General features: G+C 33.2%; 1 protein-coding gene across 3 annotated transcripts in view; it reads left to right on the top strand.

Annotated features, from left to right (window-relative positions):
* Nucleotides 1–12,854, top strand: part of PEX5L (peroxisomal biogenesis factor 5 like) — a 194,385-nt gene that overhangs the window by 69,404 nt on the left and 112,127 nt on the right. The window contains exons 3-4 of one of the 3 annotated variants that reach the window (XM_061167888.1): nt 1,147–1,212; nt 3,492–3,596. The exons of 1 other annotated variant lie outside the window; for it this stretch is intronic. In XM_061167888.1, the coding sequence (XP_061023871.1) occupies nt 1,147–1,212; nt 3,492–3,596 (171 nt within the window). The remainder of the gene's footprint in view (nt 1–1,146; nt 1,213–3,491; nt 3,597–12,854) is intronic. One more of the 3 variants, XM_061167886.1, reaches the window with a different exon arrangement.

The raw sequence follows: 12,854 nt of genomic DNA, 5'->3' as shown, positions 1-12,854 counted from the left end.
GCACCCAACTCCAGTATTCTTGCCTGGAGAATTCCATCTACTCTGTTTCTTACATTCTATATTAAAAAAACAAAAGCGGGCCAAAATTGAGTTTTCATAATAAACGTTAGTGTCACTTACTGTACTCCCTGTGTTTCATTCATTTATGCCTGGTGTTATGATAGAAATTAAAAGATTATTCTCAAGAATTCTTATTTATTAGAAAAGCTACTATTTTATATATTTCATTTGTGAACAAACAAAATGATAAAAGAAACTTTAAAAAATCAAAGAATTTTCTCCAGCAAATCACACAAAATGAAAGACATTTCCCTTTATGCTGATACTGTTTTCCGAACAGTCAAAAATATCTCAAGAGATTAAATGAACAAGCGGAAAAAGGTGATTTTGAAGTATTATTTGTAAAGAAATGGGCCGAAATAATTTCTGGAGGGTGTCATGATGTGATAATCAACTTGCAAAGTTTCACTGTTCTTTTCTGCTGTGGCTAGAATGATGTTGAAGCATACTGGCTTAATGTAATCTAAATCCACTTATATGCTTGAGTGTATAGTCAGTATATATTTCCTTTTTGCTTGTTGTTTCAAATAATAGATTAATATTGATCTTTTGGTGTAGTTATATTTAGAAAATTAAACTTGAAGTATGAATAATTATGTGTATTTCTTTCTTACAATGTTTTAAGTCACTGAATTTAAAAAAGAAAAGTAAAACCTGCACAGTTGTATTACTGTCAGTCCTACAGAGCTGCTGATAAGCCAAGGTGTATAGTTTCATGAATTGCCAACTCAGTTACCTGCCAGGTTCTGAACTCTAGAAGCATTATCCCACAAGATAAATGGACAAGTCAGAAATAACACAGCTTGATTTTAAGATAAAATCTTGATTTTAAAGGTAGAGGTGGCAGTATGACCTGGGGGGATCTTGCTTTGACATGTAAGCGCATTCACATGACTTGGCAGTGGTTTTAGACACTCTGTCTGGAACTGTGGACATGTCATGTGGCCAACCTTCCCACTCTGTTCTGGGGCTGTACCACACTTCCGAAACAGTGAAGTTCATCAGGTAATAACTCAAAAGCCAAGAGGCTGTAAAGGAAACAAAGTTGCTAGCAGGCACTAACCTGGGTGTCATGACTTTTTTCAGGTAGTAGGTGTAACCTTGAAGAAAAAGTGGCACTGTCTTCAAAAAAGTGACCTGACCCTGGCTTTGGTGGGTTTTTCTGCAAGAAATAAAAAGCACCGCATGTGTTTATTATATATCCTTTCTAGCTGACCACTGCTTTGTTCTAGAGTTCAGCATGAAAGGACTACTTTTTGTTTTGGTTTGGTTTTGTTTTAGTGAAATGGCATGTCCGTTGCTAATTCTAGCTATTATAGTTGCACATGTGAAAAATACCTATACATAGTTTACGGATTGGTAGCATTTCAAATAAATAGTATAATTGAAATACTGACCTGAAATTTTTTGAGATGCTTATCAATTGATTTGTTTTCTTAGCCCAAGGAAATAATCTGAATTATTTTTTAAATTATAACTTGTAACATTAGATATGTTTTTAAAATATATTAGGAATTTAATATAAGCATGCCACTTTGTTTATTGCTATATTATTACACTTCTTGGAGCATGGAAAGAATTCTTCACAAATGATTTTGCTCTTTTGAAAAAACACGCTGCAAAAATATGTCAAACTATATAAAGTTTGTAAATGAGTGTAGCTTATAAAGACATACTGAACTTATTGTATATAATGTTTTATCCAAGCAATTTTTACATTTTGAAAACATGTCAGATAGTTCAGCAGTGCCATGAATCATTTTCCAGAATTCAGAACTGTATGTATATTAGGAAGATGACAGTGCTTTACTAAAGGAAAAACCTGGGATCATTATGTACCCCAATTTGTTATGCAGTTAACCGTTTCCCTTTATTCTTCCAGAATTCAATTAATCTAAGCATTGTAGCCATATAAACTTTTCAGAACACTTAAATTACTGCTGTTATATCTGCTCAATAAAATCTCTTACAGTTGATGTTATATTGTAGAAATAACACATTATTTTTCAATAGTGCTAGTTCTTAGGATAACAAACCAAAGAAACAAGCTTTCAGCATGGTAAAGAGATTCACACAATTTTAAATATAGTAACTAGACAAAGTTTTTCTTGGTTCTCATAAATAAAAACTGCCACACGTTACATTTTAGAAAGGCAACGCTTGAAAAAAATGGATGTTCTGCTTCCTAGAGTCAACTTACCTTCTAAATACTTAAAGCCCTGTGCAAACCAAAGATAATAATGTAAGTCTATCCTTTTTAGTTGCATAGAGACTATCAAGATTTATTAATCTTTAGAGTTAATATTGACCCTAGCTCTTAACTTCCTTTCAAACAATGGACCCTCATATGTCCATTTTTGTTTCCTTGCCTATGGTATCTCTGTTTGCTGCATCTGTATTTTACGTAAATTTGCAACACAGATATTCACATTGTACCTAGTATAAGGTGGTTTTCTTCAGAGAGGCTCTGCCCACAGACCAAGGACAGTGCAAGTTTTTGTTTTTAAAGTGCTTAAAGATTATTTAATTTTTACATAGTATGAGGTGTTGCTAATTGGGTTGGGAAGGTGATATTTTGTTTTCTGGGTTTTTTTTTTTCTATTATGCCCTATCTACCCTCAAAAACATAATAATCTGGTAAACTAAAACCATAGAAAGCCAGCATACCCCTTTACAGTCCATAATTATGTTTGTGTGAGACCAAAAATTTGTACATATCAGTATATCAGTGCCTCTATCATTAATCATCCCTTATTTACATGTGGATTTATGAGATTCTCCAATTAAAAGACATTTCTAAAATTCTATTAACATTTTTTGATCTCAAGAACATTGAGAGTTGCATTTTTTTCCATAGTACCTCCCCCAAAATAAACAAGCTGGGTGAATTTCTGTGACTTTAGGCTGCTGAAGAATTTTTAGAGGTTTTATGACACATTTATTTTTGTGCCCAATCCAATCAAAAGTGACAGACTCCAGAGACCACCCAGCAAAATTCTTCCGTGGGAGTGAGACCCTGATCCTAATCCCTATCCTAGACTCCTTACTGCCATTTAAAACACTTAGAGATTATACAGGAATAATTTTAAATGAACAAAACAGGCAATCCATAGTGTTTTAAAATCAATACTATAAAAATTGTCATGTCATGTAAATTGCCTTAAAATATATTACACATATAAAATACTATGTTAAAATTAAATATAATATGTCAGCTGTAAAGGTGGAAAAGTAGCTAACTAAAAAGTTCACAAATAATCTTTTTTCAGATTTCATGTGTTTTCTCCTCAGCCAAAAGCCTCAAGATTCACTTGCAGCAGCCTACCTCTTCATTTATGTTGGATTGCTCTTTAAACATTAGAATATCTTGTGATAAATAATAAGTTAAACATTTCTCCTGACACAAGTCATTGTTGATTTCACTGTTATAGGGAAAAGGCTCTAGGGCGGCAGATAAGGCTGTTGCCATGGTGATGAAGGAGATACCGAGGGAGGAGTCTGCTGAAGAAAAGCCCCTCCTTACTATGACATCACAGGTGGGCAGACCCTTAGGGTTCCTGTAGGAAGCTGACATATGTTAATATATCAGATATTGTGATTTTTAACTAGAAAAAAAAAACATTAACTCGATCCAATTTTTAAAAAACATAGTTTCAATGAAACAATTATACAGTATAAAACGAAAACCAAAATTACTTAAATGAAAATTCCATCATTTAGTTACATATTTGTGTGTATTAATTTTCATTACTCAACTTTAGTTAAGAAAAGAAAATGTATGTGCAAGTAAAACATGTTGCTTCTTTATAAAGGAGTCTTGTTAACTTGGGAAAGTACAATTAAGATAATGGTACATTTGAACAACAACAACCAAAAAAAATTCCTATGGATAAATACAACTTATATTGCATACATATGTCAGTTTACCAGTAGAATATCTAAATTTTCTTAAATGTTAAATATATTTATGTTGTGACTATGCATACTACATATATGTCTATACATATTTATGTGGATGACTAATTTACAGGAATGAGCCAGAAGTCCCTGAGTCCCCATGCAGAAAATGGCATTTGTGACCCTTCTATTTGGTGACCTTGGCAACAAAAATATCATCTCTATTAAAAGCACATGAGGGCCATTTTCAGCATTTATTATAACAAGTATAGAAAAAGGTTTGTATTTGTATGCAAAGACATGCCGAGAGTGAATCCTGTATGTCCTCAGGGACTTTTGAAACACCCTGTAAAATCCACATACATATGTATAATATACTCATCACCACTCTGTGGAACTATCAGTTTTAAATTCTTAAATGCAAAATATTTTTACTTGCATTTATCTTATAATTTAGATTAGATTGTTATATTAAACATTTCTTTTTTTTCCATAATGCAATAGTAAGTGCAGTGATTCAGTCCCAATTATATGAACATGTCTCAATTTAGAAAAATGTCCATTTAAATTCCTCATGAAAGGCATTTATATCAAAAGCTAAATTATGGCAACTTATTTTTAGAATAGCATCAGATAACATCCCCAGCTGCTGCCAACATGTGTGGTTTTATTTTATTCTGAACACTATGTTGTAAGTAATGAAAATTATAACATATTACATCAAAATGGAATAATAAAAGTTATTGAAGATTCCCAGGACTTTGGGATAATCTTATGTTGTGAGTTTTTTTTAGTTTTTGGTTTTTGTCTTGTTTTATCCAAAAGAAGAGATACTTCTTGCCAATGACACAAGTAATCGTTGGAAAGAAATTTGCTTGATATTTACCAAGGCCTCTATTCTTTAATTAGTTTACATAGTAAATCATGTACAGTTTTACGTTGATTTCCTGCCCTTTTAGAATCCATGTCCAAAATATACAGTCCACAGTTCCTCAGGTAAATGCGATGGGAGGTGAGAACTACTTGGAATTCTCAGCTAATGGTAGAGCCATATTCACCAGTAGATAAGACCTTTCCAAATTTGCAGTTGGCGTAATTGTGCTGCAACAAATATTTCAGGACATTAGAATTTAGGACAGGCTCTAGTGCCTAGTAATCCTTTTCAAATGTCCAAAATTACCTCAATAACCTAAATTTAATGCAAAATAAGAATTTGGATTTTTTTTTAATCAGAAAAGCAATTGTGATTATTACCATTTTCTCATATTCAGAATATTTGTGTGTACCAAGTTCCTTCTTTAATCCCTGTCTAATGTTGCATTAACTGTTTTTGAAGTAATAGTTACAATTTTACTGCATGAAGATGATCTAATGCTTTCTTTGATGCATCATATTCTTGTTGCATACTGGCTAATTTATGAATCAGCAAATGAAGAGTTCTGATTCATAAAATGCAATGCACCTATTGTGTTGATAATTTTGTGAAATTAATCCTGTGACAGCTGTGATACAATTATTTCCCAGTCAAATGCGGTTTTATTAGTTGATATACTTTTTCCACCACACACAAGTGGCTTCTTCCCTGCTATGCACCAGTGGCATGCACAAGCCAAAAAGCAGCAGAATGATCTGAAAAAGTGAGTACTTCTCATGGCAACCACAGCATCCAATCTGTGTACCATACCACATTCTTACTCGTTATCTTGTGTGAATGTATTAGTGTCTTGACACATGTCTGTCCCGTGTCTCCTGTAGAACTCCTATGACATAGTGCTACATACTGCGGGACACACTGACTCATCCTCATCACTGGTGCTCATTCACAGATTCCAGAAATGTCAGAAGCTAATTGCTGCTGTCTCAATAATGTCTTCAGGACAATCATAATTGATAAAATACAGAATGAGTCTTTGAAACACTGAGTGCCTAACTAGTTTAGTAACTGTTCATTCCACAGATTGGTAAGTGTAGTTTATATTGAAGCACTTTTTTATTATGTGATTCTTAGGATCACTTTTAGAGAGATTTAGCCAGGCATATTCCAGTCAAGTCATCTATAGTACACTGAACAAATTGAACAAAACAGAAGAGTTGGCCAGGTGACCTGAACTCAGAAATTGTCTGACCCCTGAGAATTGCTCTTTTTGTTTCATTTTATTAGTAATTCTTTGCAAACAATATGTCAAGATCTTCATAGAAGCTTAAGTTCCTTCTGTCCTAGACTAACACTTTAAATCAAACAGTATGGAAACAAATGTGTATTAATGAGAGATTTGAAGGAAAAAAATATGTGAACCATCAATTCTTGGAGGAAATAAAGTTCAGGAAATAAAGACTCGTGCTAGTCAATACAGTAGCCACTAGCCCACACATGGTTGTGGATACCCCGAATTGAGATATGCTGTAAGTATAAAATACACACCAGATTTTGAGGATTTAGTCCAAAGAAAATTAATGTAAACTATCATATTAAGGCTTCCCTGATGGCTCAGATGGTAAAGAATCCACTTGCAATACAGGAGACCTGGGTTCAATCCCTGGGTTGGGAAGATCCCCTGGAGGAAGGCATGGCAACCCACTCCGGTATTCTTGCCTGGAGAATCCCCATGGACAGAGGTGCCTGGCGGGCTATAGTCCATGGGGTTGCAAAGAGTCAGAGATGACTGAGCAACTAAGCACATCACATGAATAATTTTTACGTTGATCACATGCTGACATGATAATATTTTGGATATACAGGGGTAAATAAAATGTTATTAAAATTATTTCACCTGCTTCTTTTTACTGTTTTTAAGTTGGCTACTAGAATATTTTAAATTACCAGGCTCTCATTATATTTCCATCAAACAGTAGTACTCCAGACTATAACAGAGTAAATAAATCCAGTTTCAGTCTAGATGGGAAAACTATGTACCAGAGGATTGAGTTTATCATAGAAAAATTTTTATTCTTCTTTATGAGAACAAAATGGCTTTAGGGAATACTTTTCTCTCATAAGGAACCTTCGAAATTTTCATTTTAACCACCTGCCCTGGTATTGAATACTTTTGTTAGCAAGGTACAGCCAATTCATGTTCTGCTGTGTCTCAAAACTATGTGTTGCAGACCTCTTTGGGTCAAGGGATTTTTTTTTTTTAACTCAGCCTTTGTTTTCCTATCTGTCCCCACTTCAATATTGATTTAATTTTGTGTCTGATAGAGTAATGTCCTTAATTGGAAAAATACTCACAAGATTGCTAAATACAGCCTTGTTTGGATTTTCTATTACTAACTTGAAACAGTTTCTTTAATTATATTCTCTGTCCTTCTTTGATAGTAGTATTACCCAAGTTATAAACAGTAATTGTTCATTTCCCCATGAATAGATTCACATTTTACAAGGCTCTAACTATCCTGGCAGGAAAATATTTGTATTCAATTGGTTGGCATTTAGAGCAAGTCAAACAGTTGAAAATTATCACATGACTATCCTTTGCAGGCAGATTCCACTGGGACCCATTATAGAACAAGAGATGGGGCAGGGCCGTTAGTACTGTTGGCTCATAAATTCATTCCATTGGGTGGCAGAGTTACTGTCACAAAGCCTTCAAAGGCTGAATACTTACAGGGTACATAGTAATGATTTAGTTGTTTTGTCTTTTCAATGGATTGAGTCAATTTAGTTTTAATATGGAGACTATTTTGATGGGCTTTGCACACATTTCTAATCTTGGATAGGATTAATAAAGCCATACACAATTTAATTACAAAATTATGAACAAAATCTACTTAACAAATTACATATACTTTTAATTAAGAGAGTACAAATAATAAAGGAATTTTCAAAATGTATAAAGATGTAGCTATTGAAAACATATTTGTGTTTTTATTTATATAAAACAAAGCAATCTTAATTTTTTCTATTATTTAAATAAGGTTAAAAAGACTGGTATATTTTTACAAATTTTTAATCAACATTATAAATATGAGATATTTGTTAGCTGTTCTTTATTAGCTTCAATGTTTTAACTTAAAGTTATTCTTTAAGTACTAAAATGTTTTTAAAAACAGAATATTTTAATTTAAAACAAGAGATTATCAATCTAAAGTGTAAAATTGTAGAAAAATGAATCCTTTACCAATCTTGTTTTGTTGCCTAAAATGTATTTGAATTAGGAGTTAATTCTTAGTAACATAAGCTATCACAAACTTTAGCTCTATATTTTTTAATGAAACACCTAAGCAATATATTATTTAAGATAAATAAACTAGACTTAAGTCACAAAATAAGCTATCTTTAATGCACTGGAGCTTAAGTAACAGGCAGTATTTAAAAACAAAATACTCTCCTTAGATCAGATAATAATTCAATTTTAATTTAATTTTTAACATTTATATTAAGGAAATTCAAGTTGAACTAAGGCAAATGCATTTTTAGACAAAGTTTTAAAACAGACAATGATTCATTAAAGCTGGGTAATAGTGTCTGCAATTTGCTCAACACTGAACACAGTATTGATATAAAATAAGAACCAATTTGGTCCTGAGTGGCTACTATTAGTCACATTAACTGACTGGTCTGACTGAGTCGTAAGTTGAAGGCATTTGACTGAATATGTCATTTACAACCTATGACTACAAGTAAGGTGTAAAAGTTCAATAGGCTTTTGAATTCTGAGTGACAAGAAGCTCCTACAGGCAAGTTCTCACCTGTCTTCTTACTTCTGTTTCCATGTCCATTGATTATGTAAGAGTTTTCCCTCAAAATCTCCAAATTTATATCTCTGATTTAAAATCCCTGAGTGAGGTAGTGGTGTTATTTCTTGAAGTGTCACCGGCTTCACATTTGCATTGGTCCATGTCCTTCTTCCAAAGACTCAATGAGGCAGGTCCATGCCTTTATTTCAGTTTTTCTCATTAAGAATTCACTCTGCATTTTAGACTTACTGGTAGAAGCCTTGCATTTGGAAATGTTCCTTTATGTACTTCTAGGTTTCCCTGCATTTTAGTGATGTGACAGTGGAGAAAAATGGACTCAGATTTGTGGCTTAAAATTTGCCAGGAATTTAGTAAACATTTCTAAGGACCACTGGCCTCTCTCTGAGTTGATCAAGCCCAGTACAAAACTGAGAAAGCCCATGTGATCATTCTTTTGTACAAGTCACCATTCAGTTGGACTGTATAAAATCAGCCAACATTTATTAAATTTCTAAATGAGACACAAAAATTAATTGGATAAGGTCTCTACCTTTGAAGAGACTATAGTATAGAGGGAGGAAAACAGATAGAAGCAAGGTTAAAAAACTAGCTAAAGTGTGGGAACATGGAGATGCTGTAAAAATGCACTCACTACTTAGCACTGAAAAAGGTTACCAGACAATGTGTCAATAGACTGGGGTCCTAAAAGAGAAATAAGATTCTATCACCATTAGAAAGGCATTTGAAGTAATCTAAATATTGAGAAGAGGACAAAGAAGGATAATAAAATAAAATTTTTAATGTAAATTTGAGACAAAGGTCTTTAGCAACTAATGAAGTGGGTCATTTTAACTCAGTTTTGATCTGATTGAATCCAAATTGAATCACTCCAACTCAGTATTTAAAAAAAAAAAAAAAAAACAGAACCCTTTTGACTCACCTTTTATTATTTTACAAAATCAGTATACTCTGTGCCAAAAGGATGAAATGAGGTAAGTTCATAAAGTATTTTCAAGCTGAAGGAAGTACTTCTAAGAGAAAGTCAATAACCTATATCCTACCAATGAATAGAGACGGAATAAATGGTATACTATTTGGAAGTAAAGTTTAGGGGAACTTTTTGAGGGGTTCAGTTCATTTACAATATTCCTTTAGGGCCTAAAAGGTTAGCTTACTCTCAAGTCACCACAGGAAAGCCATAAATTTTTTTGAAAATCAGGAGAGGGGCATGTGAAAAGTCATTCTTATCTATACAAATAAAACTAAAATAGGGCTAAATATGGATAAAATAATGATTTTTAAATTCATCCAACTGAAGATACAGTTCAGAACAGGACTTTTTTAGAGAGATTTTTATTTGATAGCCATTGATTGAGCTCCTTTTATATAAAGACATTCTGTTCAAAGTTGTGAAGGATATAAATATGAGAGACATAGCCTTTGACCTCAGAACTGATAAGAAAAGGTGTTTTTCATGATATCTCCTGTTTCATCTTCCATATCTCAATCAGAACCAAAAAACTTTCAGCTCCCAAATTACCTTTCCATGCGATCTGAAATTGGGCCCTTCATCCTCTTCATCCCTGAGCCCTACCTCAATCCCCTACTCCAAGCTCAGCATTTCCTGACAGCTAAACTGTGCTCTAGCTTGAAAAGCAGACTCAGAAAGTCATGTGAAGTTTCCTCTTTGATATGTATCTATGGAAGGAAGTCACAGGAAGAGCTCAATTATGAGAATGGGACAGATGTAACAACACCAGTCCAGGGGTGAAATATGGTCATAAATAAGACAGTAGATATGAAAAAGACCTTATAAGGAAAAGCCACACCTTAATCTCGAGCTGTCTAGGGTCTCTCTGAACAACCTTCTTTTTGGTGTTCTTCCTAGGCTGAAAAAATCTGAGTGCTAGAAGTTCTTTTTCTAGACAATAAGCCTGAAGTTTGAATAAGAAGAGAGACTCAATAAATAAAATACTATTACCTATGATAAAGCAGATGCCGAAAAATATAGGTCTTTTGATTAATTGTCCTTTCCTTTATTTTTCCATTTAGATATTTATGTGGAAAGGTCTTACTTTCTAGAATACTTATATCAAATTTAGACTGTAATTTTTCAGTGTTTACAACTAAAAGTATCTACAGAAATCTAATACCCTGGTCTTCTGAAACTATAGATAATCTAGGTCCATTCCACATATCTACTCACAAAACTGTGATTTGGAAATAGTCCTTTTATTTACAAAGGAATTTAATTGTATCTAAAGTAAAGAAAAAGTATAAGGAGGGTTTTGTGCAAATATAAACCATATGTATCTTTACATAATTGATATTTCTCAAAACCATGACTAAGAGAATAAATTCTCTTAGTTATCTATCAACAAAGTCAGACTTCTTCAGAGAAATAATGGCTAACAAAGAGAGTTATGACATCACAATACACATTTATACATATTTTAAAGTCAAAGTTGTATTGAGTTTTTACACGTTTTCACTTTAAACTTAGGTCAATAAGACCTAGTGATCAGAATGCACAACATAATAAATGTAAGCCTGTTACAATTAATTTTATGAGTATAACACGGGGTCATATTTGATGGTGACCTTCATCTTCCATGATGTTTGTAGCACAGCAGAATCCAGCTGTCACTTGACAGCCATGAGAATGACACAGCCTAGAGGTAGGCATTGTTGCAACATCAGAACCACATCACTATGGTGAAATCCCACTAGATGGGTTCATTACACTAAGTACATAGAGTTAAAAGGGCAAGTTCTACCAAGAAATATACATTAATATATGGTTCCTTAAGAAATTGTGTTAACACAGTTTTTACATGAACTACTTATAAATGAAAAACAGATCCTGGAAAATTAATCACACTTTCAGAAGAGCTGCCATGAACCATGGCATTTACAAAAATTCTAATATATTTTATCCCAGAAATATGAAAGACCCATAGTCCCTCAACATTAAAAAAAAATTTTCATTTAAATAGGATGGGTGATATCTAAGAATGTTCAGATTCAGCAGACAAAATGCAAAGAAGCTCAGGAGTTTCATTCATGGATTAAAGGAGCATTCCCCAGAAAGGTTACTACCAACACAGACCTCAGATAATTGACAGAAATCTGTAAGTCTTTATACACATCCCCTAGAGGAGGAAATGGCAAGCCACTCTAGTATTCTTCCCTGGAGAATCCCATGGACAGGGGAGTCTGACAGGCTACAGTCCATGGGGTCGCAAAAGAGTCAGACATGACTTAGTGACTAACCCATCACATACAAAGTAATATTAAAACTTATAATAATTAAAAATTTTTCTATCTCTGTAACTTTAACACCAAAAGAAAATGAGCACTTAATTCTTAGCCCTGGATAAAATGTACAAATTAATATGTATGAAAATTAAAATGCCAACACTATGTCAAAATTTAGACTGTAGTGAAGATCTGAGATTTATCTATGCTAACAGCATGAATGTGTAAAATTACTAAAGGTGCCTCTTGGTTTTCATCCCCAAATAATCACTAAATGTTTCCATATTCCTCCTCCTCCAATGATAAAATTGCATTTTTCTTCCTATATTTACCATTATTTAAGTCTCTTGTCATTGTCCATAAGCTCTAAGCTATAATACCACTAACACTGCCAGAGAAATAATGAAGTGAAAGTGAGTCATAGAACATATTTTGATTTGGCAATACTTCAAAACAGTTCATTTGTTATTTTATGTGTCTCCTAAAATACAGCCTTGCAAATAAGCTTTTCAAAAATCTAGAGATTTTTTGGCACATCTTTTTCTTATAACAAGTAGAAAACTAGATGACTATGCCCATTTTAGGAAAGGCCAAGATAGAAACTCCCAGAAAACTAGGACGGTTCATTTAGGGGCTAACCACTTGTGTATCTTACGTGTAATTTTTCCCCTAACCATACAGAACTTAAGAATGTTTGGATTCAAAGAAGTGCAGAATAATTGGAAGTAAATAGTTTGCTGCCACTGATATGAGACCTAATAAATACCAAACTGAAAGATTTCTTAACTTAGAGAATAAGCCAACTGAACTGAATTGACAGAAATCTACTTTACATGCAGATTTTCACAAATATATATATATATTTGGTATATATATCAAGTTAACATAGCAATATTTTCTACTCTCTCAAAGTATTTGCATAAAAGAATTCCAGGGAAATGTAAAGGAGGTTGTGTATCTTT

Source organism: Dama dama, chromosome 19, assembly GCF_033118175.1.
Source record: "Dama dama isolate Ldn47 chromosome 19, ASM3311817v1, whole genome shotgun sequence".
Lineage (NCBI taxonomy): Eukaryota > Metazoa > Chordata > Mammalia > Artiodactyla > Cervidae > Dama > Dama dama.
The sequence above is the reverse complement of the archived record's forward strand: the minus strand, read 5'-3'. Positions and strand labels throughout refer to the sequence as shown.